Source organism: Vitis riparia, chromosome 10 (assembly GCF_004353265.1).
Source record: "Vitis riparia cultivar Riparia Gloire de Montpellier isolate 1030 chromosome 10, EGFV_Vit.rip_1.0, whole genome shotgun sequence".
Lineage (NCBI taxonomy): Eukaryota > Viridiplantae > Streptophyta > Magnoliopsida > Vitales > Vitaceae > Vitis > Vitis riparia.
Window position 1 is genome coordinate 23,072,939 of NC_048440.1, and position 12,724 is coordinate 23,085,662.

Consider the following 12,724-nt stretch of genomic DNA (forward strand, 5'->3'; position numbering starts at 1 on the left):
TGTCAATTTTTTAAATAGAAATCAGAGACCGAACGGGTCTAGTTTGGTTTTATATTTAGAAAATCAAAATCTTTAAAAATTGATTGATTCAAAAATTTAGTTTACTTTGATGAGTTTTATAAGTTTAATTAGTTTTTTGCACACACCCTTGGGTAAAACCATCTATAAATGTCAAGAACTTGAGTGGGTCAAGTGGACCCTGCTCAAGCCATCTTGGCTTGGGTTTGGGCTTTATCCGGCCTGTGCTTGGTCAAGGTGGGCTGTGGGCTGGGCTGGAAATTTAATTGCCAACCTAGCCTGGCTCAAGGCCCAACTTAGTTTGGTTTTCTGACTGGCCTTTTGGACCGGGAATTATAATTAATTAATTAGAAAAAATATTAAAAAAAAATGAAAAAGAAAAAGTTAAACGTGGGAGACTTTTTGTTTTTTAAAATAGAAACTTCTATATTTTATATAGTAACTCTTATATTATATTCTTAAAAATTACTTTCTAAACCACATATTTTTTAAGGTAAGTCTTGAAAAGTTTTTGCATTTTATGTAGAAATTATTACCATTTTTGGTTGTGTGTCTTTTTTTTTTTTTTTTTTTTTAAGTAGAAAGCGTAGCTGCACTCCACCTAATTAGCTGATACGGTGTTGCATACTTGCACTAACACACTATTTAAGGGGTTATAAACAGCGTATCCATGATTTTTCTGAAGACAATCCTTTGCTATGGGCCTGGCTTGGTTTTGGACCAAAACTTTCAGGCGGAACGGGCCAAGCTTGTGGTCAATGGCCTAAATTTAGGCCCGAAAATAATCCTCCTTTTTGGGCTACTGTCCCGTCATGTTGATTGGGCTACTTAAGAGTTTTGACTCATCTAACTCAAGGTTTTAACTTCAAGGCACATTGGGTTGGACACCCAATTCAAAGTGTTACTGAGAGTATGGACAAGGGCTTAAGCCCAAATTCACACATTCATTTTGGATTGGACTTATCCTGATTAAACTCTAGCCCATCCAATCTGCAGCCTAATCCATCCATATCCGAGATCTAATGATAAGTACAATAACTATTTGGAAAAAATTTGTGGTACCAAATTGGCAACATATCAAACTTTTGATCTGAGTTGTTCAAAATGTATAGTATGAACCGTTAAATAAGCATGTAAATAAATGAAATCAAAATATAAAATAATGCAACCAAAATTAAAACAGTAATAAGAAAAATATATAAAATAACGACACTTATATAAGGTACAAAGTAATGAAGTTGTAGTTTTAAATAATATATCATTTGATTGATAGTACTTTTTTGGTATGATATCGAAAAAGTTCATTTCAATATCATAGTCAGATCTTAATTATTCATATGACCTCAAAACTTTGGTTAGTAAAATTTTGGAATGTCTAAAACAATTTTTTAATTACTAAGAAGGATTTTAAATAATATTTTATAAGCAATTAAATTTAAAAATTATTTTTAGTAAAATTAAGTGGGATGTTTTCTAGAAAAATTAGTAGTAAAAGTTACAATTATATCAAATGGAATTCTATATAAAAAAATATGGGCAAGCTAGATACTTTTACTTAAGGTTGACGGATGTGACTTGTTGGTAAAGGTAGTTATTAGCTAATATATCCATTCGAGTGTGTATATATTATCCATATCTCAGCCGCTATGGGGAACTATGAAATGGCAGCTTTCTTACAAATTTTTATTTATTTATTTATTTTTTTCATGGAATCAAGCAACATAGCCTGAAAATCTTGGGTTCCCATATGTAGGTATCTATGAGCCTGTGACTACCTCAGACATGCTCCACAAGCATCCCTGAATTACCCTTCTCAGACCAAAAGCAAAAGCACCAACCACAAACAATGGAAAACACAGTACAAAAGCAAAGAAAAGAAAAAGGAAAAAGAGAAAGTTAGAAACAAAAGAAGAAACATCACTCATTGGGATTCTTCAATTCTTCTTCTGACTCTCTCACTTTAATTATCTGACTTCATTCCTTCCTTAAACTATACAAACCTTGCTTCACAAATTAGGCATCACCTCCCACTGTCAACGTCTCTAATGGCTTCTCTCTTCACCTGCAGATGCATATCAGAGAGCTTATCTTCTTCATTTGCTTATCATTTGTTTTTCCTGATTCTTACTCCTCTCATCTTTCCATTTCTCACCCTCACTGCAGCTCAAGCAAGCCTCTGCAGAACCTCCTGTGGTGGCATTCCAATCAACTACCCTTTCGGTATTGATGATGGCTGCGGCAGCCCTTACTACAGACACATCCTTGTGTGCCCGGATTCCGGCCAGCTTGAACTCAGAACCCCTTCCGGGAGGTACCCAGTTCGTAGCCTGAGTTACTCAGATCCCCACATTCTAGTTTCTGATCCTTTCATGTGGAACTGCCAAGATGGGGATGCCTTCCGCCCAACCAGGCCATTTAGTCTCGACACCAGCACCCATTTCTCCCTTTCCCCACAGAATGACTACCTCTTCTTTAACTGTAGTGAAGATGATGTGATCGTCGAACCCAAGCCGATCTTCTGCGAACGCTTCCCTGATCGGTGTGACTCGTCTTGTGACAGTGCTAGTTATCTTTGCCGGCACTTACCGGAATGTGCTTCGGCATTGGGTGGTAGTTCATGCTGCTCTTACTACCCCAAAGCCACAGAATCCCTCAGGCTGATGCTGAAGTATTGTGCAAGCTATACTAGTGTGTACTGGAGAAGCAGTGGTGGAAATCCTCCGGATGATCAGATTCCTGAGTATGGGGTTCGGGTAGATTTCGATATTCCAGTGACAACCCGATGCCTCCAGTGCCAGGATACTACGAAGGGAGGTGGAACTTGTGGATTTGATACTCAAACACAGGATTTCTTGTGCCTTTGTGAGCAAGGAAATACTACCACCTATTGTAAAGGTATATGTCTTAGGCTTTTACTAAAGTTATGCTCACACATCCTTTGCCAAATCTGTTAGAGAATGATTCATATTTCCTTGCAAAGGATACATTAATTTTGCTCATACCCCAAATGCAGCATGCTATGGTTTCCCTTTTACTGAACATCAACAAAAGTAACTTAATTATTGAAGTATGTATCCTCAGAATTTTCGGGTAATTGATGGAACCAAACCAGTTTTAGAATTGAGAAATTTGGGGAGATGAGACTAGATTAAATAACATCTATGATCCTTTTAATGTTGCAGATCTTGTTGTTCGGCATAATAAGAGGATTGGAGTAATTGCAGGTGAAATATATATATATATATATCTATATATTATTGTTCATGTTATTTAAGGGCTTGCCTATAGTATCTGCTGTGATGTTGACGATCAGGACTTTGATTTTTCCAGGGACAGCAACTGCAGTTTCCTTTGCTGGGGTGGTGGGAATTGCAGCTGGGATATGGTACTTAATCAAATTGAGAAAAAAAGCACCAGTGGCTTGTGGGGTTCAGAGCAATGAGAATAGACTATTCTGAGAATAAATCTGCCAAAGCAAATCGACCACCTATATTCTTTTTCCTTTTCCCTCTCTATTTTCAACCTGTTTTTCCCACTTCAATAGGCCAGTTTGATGGCTTGATCCACACTACAATATTTCTTAGTGATCCCACTTTTGCTTCTGTATTAATGGCAACACAATGAATAGCAGACACAACTGGTTTCATTTTGATAGCCATGTATTGCAAAAGTCCATCAATTTTCATTTTCTGAGTTCATATATAATCCAAATTAAAATTGAATGTTTCCCATATGTGTAGGTTAGTATTTTGAAGGGTGTTAGTGGCACAATTAATTCTACAACTTGAACATGGTCTGTGAATTTGCAGATATATAAATAAGCACAAGTTCTTTACAACCCTTTAGTCTCATATATGGCTAAGACAGGGGCGCCTATCCCGACCTTTCAGATTTTCGGAAATCCTCAAGGTCATGAAAGTAAAGCTTAGAGAACAAAGAAGTCGTTTACAAAAGGGGTACAATGGATTACAACAAAATGTGTGGAGAAATCAACATGGTTTGCCAGCAGAACAACCCAAAGGACCCGCATCAGATGTTAAAGCAGGAACCATTGAACCATCAGCAACAGAAAATGCTTGGGATCGAGAGTAAAGCGGGGCACAGCTTCCCCATCCAGATTGAACAAAGTATGCACCATTCACAAATTTATCCTTAGAGGACCTCCATTTCCAATTCTTCCAACCACTTTTAACCTCTCTCTTGGTAACCTGTCATACAAGAATCTATCAATGCACAATACAAATACAATGCTAAAACTCTGAAACATCCAATACCGTCCTATAATTGGAAAATCATTTTTATCGTTGTACTTTATCATTGTACCTCTTTGGCGTTGGCATTGTCAGGAGCAGTAAAGTGGTTCCCTTCGCTTAAGATGGTTGGATTAGCACTCCCACCAATGGCATACATCTCCCATTCATCATACTTGTTGTTGGCAAGGTGGGCATAGCCAAATCTAACCCTGCAAATATACTAATCAAACTGAGATACATTTGATCTAACTTCGTGGAAATTATCGGCAGTTGAATAGTCTCCCTTACCTTGGCATCCTTTGAACTAGACCAGTGCCAAAATGGTTGAAGGCGACTGTAACACTCATGACTTTATCTGCAGTGAAGTGATCATCGTGCCCAAACAGCATTACCTATATATATACATAAATGCACTTAGATTAAGCTACCCTACAGCAATATCCAATTGCATACTAGTTGGAACTAGGAAAATTCCTTTCTTTTACTTACTTTATCATGGTGAGAGAAGTAGTTGTTAGAAATGGTGATAGCAGTAGACGCATGAATAACATCGATAAGGCCATCGGTGCAGCTAGCGAGATAGCAATGGTCAATCCAAACATGCGAAGAAGTGAATATACTGATCGCATCACCATCAGAGCCGAGGCGATGACCAACGTGCATTGTAGTACTCCTAACAAGGCCAGACTTCCCAGGCTTACAGTCATGAATACTAATCCCATGTATAATAACATGGCTCACACCTTGTATAGTGATGCACGGCCCGTAAGCAATCTCCACCTTCGCTCCCCTCCCATCAATAGTCTTGAAACTATTCATAATCAACTCATTTTTCAGCGTAATCACCATGTCCTTAGCAAAAACGATCCAAAGCGGCTTAGTCTGAATTACACCATAACGAAGCGTGCCTGGTTTGGGATTCACCGGATCATCAGAAGGGATAGTGACTACATACGTGGCGCCATACTTTCCTCCCATTGCGCCTTTACCAAAGCCTACAGCGCAGTCAGCCAAGGCGCGGCGATTAGAGGCCCAATTGGCCTTTCTGCGCCAGCAAGAGTCTATTGGGTTCATGACTTTTTTAGTGGACGACTTAGAACTGCTAGGCACATAGCTTGTTAACGTTTGAGGGGTGTAGTCTAGTGATGAGTAAGCCTGTAAAGTTGAAGCGTAGTAGGCTAGAGTGCAGGAAAGCACTAGGAAAAGGGCCGTGTAGGCCATGGCTTTGAGGAGGGAGGAATGGAGGGAGAGGAATAAATAGGAGCGTGTAAGTCAATATGGAGGTGGTGCCCACGACTTTGAGACTTTTTCTAGTGTTGAAGTCAGCTCTGTTGGAGGAGTAGGATTTTGGGGATGGATATCAGACGTGGTGGCACGAGTCCTTGGGCTTGTTGAGGTGGCAATTGTAGGCGTTGAAGCTTTAGGAATGGAGAATTTGTTTAGTATTTTACCTTAATTACTATATTCTAGGATGATGGGTGTTCAATGGATTTGGTGGGGGTTGGTCGGAGAATAAAACATGGTATGAGTAGAAAAAAAAAAAAAAAAAATTAGTGTGGGAGAATAGCAGCGGCTTTACTCAAATTAAGCTTAAAAAAAAATATATTAAAAAAATAATTTTATGTTATATAAAAAAAATAAATAAATATAATTAAAATTAGTTAGAAACTTATGTATACTTAAATTATCTAATCTTTATATTCATGAGTTAAAATAAGTAAAATAAATTTAAAGTAATAAATAAAAATAATTTATTGGTTTTATTTATTTATTTATTTTTCATTTATTATTTCTTTCTATTTTTTTTCTTTATTTTCTTTCTTTTTATTTTCTCTCAAATTTTTTGAAAACCAAACATAACCTAAGGTTATGCTTGAAAAGTAGTGAGGAAAAAAATGGAGAAAAATGAGTTTCTTATATTTGATTTTAATATAAAAAATATTAAAAGAAATAAAATATAATTAAAATGAGTAAAATTTTTATATATTTTAAAATTATCTAACCTTTACTTGTAAGAGTTAAATAAGTAAAACTAATTTGAAGTAGGATATAAAAATATTTTATTGATTTTATTTTATTTTTTTCTTTATATTTTCCTTCAAACTTTCCGGGATCAAACATGTTTGAAAAAAAAAAAAAATTCCCTTGTAATGTTTTTGGTACTAGAATGTAAGGTGTGAAGAAAGTGATAAGAAGTATAAATTATGCCATCGAAGTATGTTTTATTATAAGAAAAATGTTATCAAAAGTGAATCTCAACAGTATGATCATATAAATAAAACTTTGTTATCTGCCTCTTTAGAACTTTAGAATTATTGTTGTATTAGATATGAAATTAAAACTATGAATTTATCACACAAAGAAAAATTTTAAATTGTTACTAAGTATCTTGAATGCTTTTCATAATATTTCAGACAATTATCTTCTTTCTATTTTTTTGAATCACCTTTGAAAATTACTAGAGTTTAAAACCTACTTGGAAACTTTTTTTATTTTTCAAAGTTCTTAATTTTTTTAAGAAACAAAATTTTGTTTGAGAACTTAAACATAAAAACAGTTTTCTCAACTTATTTTTTATAAAAATATTACACACTTACATATGTAAAAATTTCATAATATATATAAACATCTTAAATTTGTTTTAAAAAACATCATTTTTTCAAAATAATTTTTTGTCCAAAGTTTGTTAAATATGTTTCTAAAATAAATAAAAAAATGACTGTTTATTTCAATGAATAGAAAATTATTTTTAGGTTATGTGGTGATAGCCATAGGTATAGGTCTCATTGAGCTTTCTCAAGATTATTATGAATATTTGGGTTTTAGTTCAAATAAGCTTTATATACATTATTGATCCATCATTATCTAAGAGCTTCAAGTACCCCTATGTTAATGAGCTAGTAGCCTAACATGAAAATTGAGCAAGCCTTGATATGTTATTGGCTAATCATTTCCTAAAAGCTTAAGTGAATTAGAGCTGATTTAGAATAATTTTATGCCTTTTTTTAGTTAGAAGGTGAAACCTAAGCTAAGTAATAATTTTCATAGATAATATTGATATTATAAAAACCTTATTAAACATAAAATAATTTTTTATATAAATTAAAATAAAACTTTTAATGGAGATAACATTTTTCAGGCTTTTACTTTAATTTTTTTATATGATAAACTTTTTAATAAAATTATCTAAATAAGTATAAAAGTTCTTATTAATTAAGCTTAAAAGAAGGGTTTTTGAGAATAAGATTAGGCTTGGTGTGGATTAATTTATAAGAAACCAAAGTTGTTCTTAAAGCTCCATAATTGCTTTTGCATGACTAATTTTGTTAGAAAGGGTTTATGACATTAAAATAAAAACTTACTATAAAATTTTTTAAAATATTACTTACATTAAAAACTTTGCTTTTACTTATCCAGAAGTTATTTTATGTATCATTTAAAATTTGGAATTAATTAGTTAAAATGAATGAAATGATTCTCATATTTATGAATGTAATATTTTATTATGTTTTTCTTGAAGAGTAATCTATTTTTAACATAAATGTTTTTAACTATTTCAAATATTTATATATAGGTTTCAAAAGAAAGAGTTGTTTTTATAAAAAAAAAATAAAGGTATATTTATCAAAACGAGACCAGAAAATTATTAAGGGTTAAATTTTCAAATTTGAGTTTTTAATGACCCTTTTAATTAAATAACTTTAAATTTTAATTTTTTTTTTTGTTTTGACCTTAATTTTTGATTGAGAGTGTAGTTGATAATGATTTTATTAAGTGTTTGTAACATCTTTAATATTTTAAAAATAAAAGTTTTTAAGTGTTAAAAAGATTAGAAACATTTCATAAAATCATTGTCAAACACATTATAAAACTAAAAAAAGAAAAAAATGTTTTTATTAAAAATGTTGCAATTTAGCTAAAAAAAAAAACCAAATAAGGTGCAAGTTTTACTAATTATAGGTTGCAACGTGTATTTTGATTAAGAAATAATACCCAAAATGTTAGCACACACAAATCCACTATAATAAAAAAAGGTAAAATGCAATTAAGGAAACACGAGGTCCACCATTGTAAAAGGAGACTCGGATTCATAGAAATTAATCGCAACAATAAGGAAAAAGGGTCACAACTATAGAGGACCACAACACCAACAATTCTCATTATGCCCACTTCTCCAAATGCATTGCGCCTTCTCACTCTTTTCCCAAAGTGGCTGATCCTCATCACCCACAAACAAAGAAAATGGCCCCCATAACTTTATATGTTCCCACTTTTTTAGACCTCCCAAATTATGGCCAACCAGATGTTATGTTCCATGACATATCCTTGAGATCATCTAAACCACGTATTTTCTCAATTATTTCACTTTTACATTATAGCAATAAAAGATATATTTTCGATACCATAATGTAAAAATATCATCCATCATATGATGTCACACATGTAAAAGGGTTTCATCGTTTTGTATCTCAATTTTATTACTTTATATATTATATATTATTTTATTATTTTATATCTTAATCTCTTAATTTAAAATTTTAATATTTATTGTATGCTTTAGCTTGTCGGGAGAAAAGGTTCGAGATCCCACTTAGTAGATTTTTTTTCCATTTTTTATAACCTAAAGTTGGATAAAGCAATTGGGCCTTCGTATTTTATGAGTATTATTTTGGGTCAGTCAATATTTATATGAATTTTGACAAGAATGGAATTGGAGCGACGCCACGGGCGAAGTCAGCAAGGCCTTTTAATCAAAATGATGGCTAATAGAGAGTGTAACACGGTGATCGGGTCAAGGTCTCTTCACAATTCATTGAATTCATACGGCAAAAACACCTGAAATTTGTAACCACGTTATTGGGCATCTGCAAATATTTTTACTTTTTGATCGTGCCAAACTCTGGGACTACTCGCCAACAAATTCTCTGCTAATGCCAATTCTACGGTCTTCTTTTAATAAAACTAAAGGAAAAAAAAGATGATAATTGAAATTGAACTTCTTAGTCTTCCTGGGATATATTTTTTATTTTCAAAATTGAAAAATAGTAATAAAGGACATGTATAACCAAGATTTTTAAGAATAATTTTTTTACTGTTGAATAAAGAAAAAGAAAAATAGTTTTGATAACCTAAAAACTTTTTTTTTTGTTTTTTGTTTTTAAATAAAAAAAAAGTGTTTAGATAACATTTTAAAGTTATTTTTATTTATTTTTTTAGAGCTATTTTGAAAAATAACTATATAAATATGTAAAATAATTAAATATAAAAGTTATTTTAAAAACATATTTAATAATATTAAAAACATTTTATATTCCTAAATAAACTATTATTTTACAAAACATCATTTAATAATTTTTAAAAACTATTTTTTAGAACCGTTTTTAAAAATAGTTACAAATTTGAGGTGCTTTTTTGATACTACCATTACAAAAAAAGTTTTCCCTCAAACTTTAAGGAACAATTTTAAAAAAATTGTAGTCAAAAACTATTTTTTTTTAGAATTATTTTTGAAAATAGTTAACAAATAAGGTAAAAATTTTATATAAAAAGTATAATCTCTTGTAAAAAAACATAGACTTATCTTATAGGTTTAAACACCACTTTTAAAAATTTCAAATTTGATATAGTAACATTTTTATGATATCTCAATTTTATTTTTAAGACGGTTTTTAAAACTATTACTATTATTTTTCAATACAAGTCTAAGAATTATTATATTTTATTCAAAAGTTACAGGATTATTTTATGATTTTAAAAATAAAAAATAAAAAGTACATCTAAACTATCATTAATTTATCTTAAAACATCCCAAATTGTTTGAAAATATGTTTGTACAACCCTATCTTTCATGTACAACTATTATAGAAAGATATATATAGCTATGTTAATGGCTTACATTCGAACTTAAGAAATTGGACAAACCCCTCAATTTGAGAGATAAATATAGGATGGTGAGGTTAGAATACATGCATGATCTTCCGTCAAACAAGGCTGATATAATACTATGTTGGACAAAAGATATGTTTTGTTGATTGTTGTGAGAACAAAAGGGAGTTTATATTTACATGATCAAAGAGTATCAAAGAATCCAAAAAAAAATGAAAAATACATGGATGGGGCGAGCCCATCAAATGGTGATGGCTACTTCTCTACACAGTTACAGATTCCGCAAATACAAAATTTTTCCAAGCATAGCTCGGCTTTCTTTGAGTCTCTACGCGTAGCTGTAGCTGCACATCCCAAACGCACAAAAATCCCCTTCCTGGCAGCTATTCCCGCAGCCCCCGCAATGGTTCTTGTTGGCAGACGGGTTGACGCACCGCCCATTGCAGCAAATCTCAGAGAACTTACACCTCTTCCCACACGCCCCACAGTTAAGCTTTTCCACCTTCACATTCACACACTTCTTGTTGCAGCAGAGGTTATCTCGAGTGCTGCTTCCCTTGGACTCGCATGCTTTAGGGTACTTGTCGCATGTCAGCCTGGCTCGCTGCTCCAGAAACCGGCTAGCCCCCCGAAGCGACATCTGTTTCTTACTCTCTGTAGGCTCAGTATTTTCAGCTTTAACACTACTGCTGTTATCTGGGTCTTCAAAGAAGGGCTCCTCCTCTTCATCTGATGTTGCTGAGTTTATAGCAGCCAAAGCCAAGACCACGGTCAGCATGAAAATTGTGCTTAGGGTACTCATGTTTTTCAATTTTTTGAGAGAATTGAGAGAGATCTAGAGAGAGAGAGAGGGGGGAGGGGGAGAGAGAGAGAGAGAGAGAGAGTTGAGATGGAGAAGAAAAGAAGAAGAGATGGGTGAGAGGGAGATGGAAAATGTGAATGGTTGAGGGTGGAGGGTGGAGAGTATTTATAGGGAGAATGGAAGTGGGTGACGAGGCTATACGGGTAAAATATGACAAAAGATGGTGTAGTGGAGTGGTCTAACTCCACGGCCTACAATGTCATTGAAGGAGACCAAAGTTTGGCTTTCAAGTAAATTTAATGCTCAAAAGATTTGGAGAATGATGGAGAATTCTAGTGGCACACTATTGGTAAATGGTAACACACGAATTAGGCCACCTGCCTCGGTCTTCTTCTGTGCCATCCATGTATCTTCCTCATTTTCATTAACCGTGTTCTTCTTTGTACGGTCCCTATCAATGATTTTATGTAATATTTTTAGTAAAAACATGTGGTATTGAATTAAAATGTGTTTGAAAGGATTTTTAAACAAGAATATTATAATGAAGATACTTTTCCAAAAAATGGTTTTAAGTGAATCATCTATTAAATACTTTTCTATAAAATATTATAAATAATTTTTCCATATATTAAAAATGTCTTTTGAATTTTATCAAATATTTGATTTTTTATATATTTAAAAATAACATTTTTATATTATAAATGCTTTTTAAAAATACTATCAATGATTATGTCAAACTTGACTTTGATTGGGGCATAAAAATATAGGAGGATGAACAAACAAATGAGGCCATATAAGAGATCTCTTTTAGTATGATGTTAGACTTATTTTTTAATTTAAAAAACAATTAATAACAAGCATGGGAAATAAGTAAAGACAGGAGTTTAATGTCAAAGTGGTGTTTTTAAAGAAAAAAATAGTGAAAATAGGCTCTCTTAAAAAATATTTATAAATTTAGTCTTTCTCATCCATTCACATGATTTTTTTTTTTGTCTGTTTTGAGTGTATAAAATCATAGTTTCCGATTATAATTTTAATTTAAAATTTAAAATTATAATTATTAACTATAATTTTGAAAATCATTTTTCGTAACTATAGTTTTAAAATAAATAAAAAATAAAACAAGAGATTAGATTGAGAAATTTTTTTTCCTAAAAAACTACTTTGACAGGAAACTCTAAACACGATCTACTTTTTTACTTTTTAAATTTTATTTTAGATGAATATATTTTTTTAATCATTACCATGACTTTCGACCTCCAACCTCCCACAATCTTTACCACTAGCTAGAGAGGTCTTCGGCCATTTTCTTATTTAATATTGATGACTGCAAGGTTGTTAAGGGGAAATATGAACACTTCAAGCATAGTTAAAACATACCAAACTGCCAATTTAATAGAATCATGATGAATATTGAAGATTTAGAATCCCTTTGGGGAAGATTTTGGTTAAACCGTTTTTAGTCTATTAATAGGACTTCCCTTGAAATTAGTTTTAAGAAGAATCACATTAACTTGGATATAAACAAAAAATAATTAAATATACATATTATTACTTTGTTATATAATAATAAAAAAAGAAAGACTATTTAGGAATGATTTGAAATGATTTCTAAAATTTTTTGAGAGTGATGTCATATTAAAAAATTTACCAAATACCTAAATTTTATTAAAATAAAAAGTTTCCTATGATATTCTAAACTTCTTAAAATCATTTTCCTTGAAATTTCTTCTTTATATTTTTTTTCAATATTTATGTTTTTGTG

The 12,724-nt window shown here is 32.1% G+C and overlaps 3 protein-coding genes across 3 annotated transcripts; 1 reads left to right on the forward strand and 2 right to left on the reverse strand.

Moving 5' to 3' along the window:
• The first annotated feature begins 1,981 nt into the window (after positions 1-1,981).
• LOC117923361 lies at positions 1,982-3,670 on the forward strand. The gene is made up of 3 exons (XM_034841619.1): positions 1,982-2,913; positions 3,201-3,242; positions 3,349-3,670. Exons 1-3 carry the CDS (start codon positions 2,064-2,066, stop codon positions 3,474-3,476), a joined length of 1,020 nt encoding a protein of 339 aa, XP_034697510.1. The 5' UTR covers positions 1,982-2,063; the 3' UTR covers positions 3,477-3,670.
• Positions 3,671-3,809: 139 nt separating this feature from the next.
• On the reverse strand, positions 3,810-5,492 carry LOC117923360 (putative pectate lyase 2). The gene is made up of 4 exons (XM_034841618.1): positions 4,761-5,492; positions 4,560-4,663; positions 4,342-4,480; positions 3,810-4,226 (listed from the first exon to the last, which is right to left on the reverse strand). The coding sequence occupies exons 1-4, from the start codon at positions 5,490-5,492 to the stop codon at positions 4,008-4,010; spliced, it is 1,194 nt and encodes a 397-aa protein (XP_034697509.1). The 3' UTR covers positions 3,810-4,007.
• Positions 5,493-10,418: 4,926 nt separating this feature from the next.
• LOC117923362 (stigma-specific STIG1-like protein 3) lies at positions 10,419-10,974 on the reverse strand. Its single transcript, XM_034841620.1, has one exon. It carries the CDS (start codon positions 10,957-10,959, stop codon positions 10,486-10,488), a length of 474 nt encoding a protein of 157 aa, XP_034697511.1. The 5' UTR covers positions 10,960-10,974; the 3' UTR covers positions 10,419-10,485.
• Between the last annotated feature and the right edge of the window lie 1,750 nt (positions 10,975-12,724).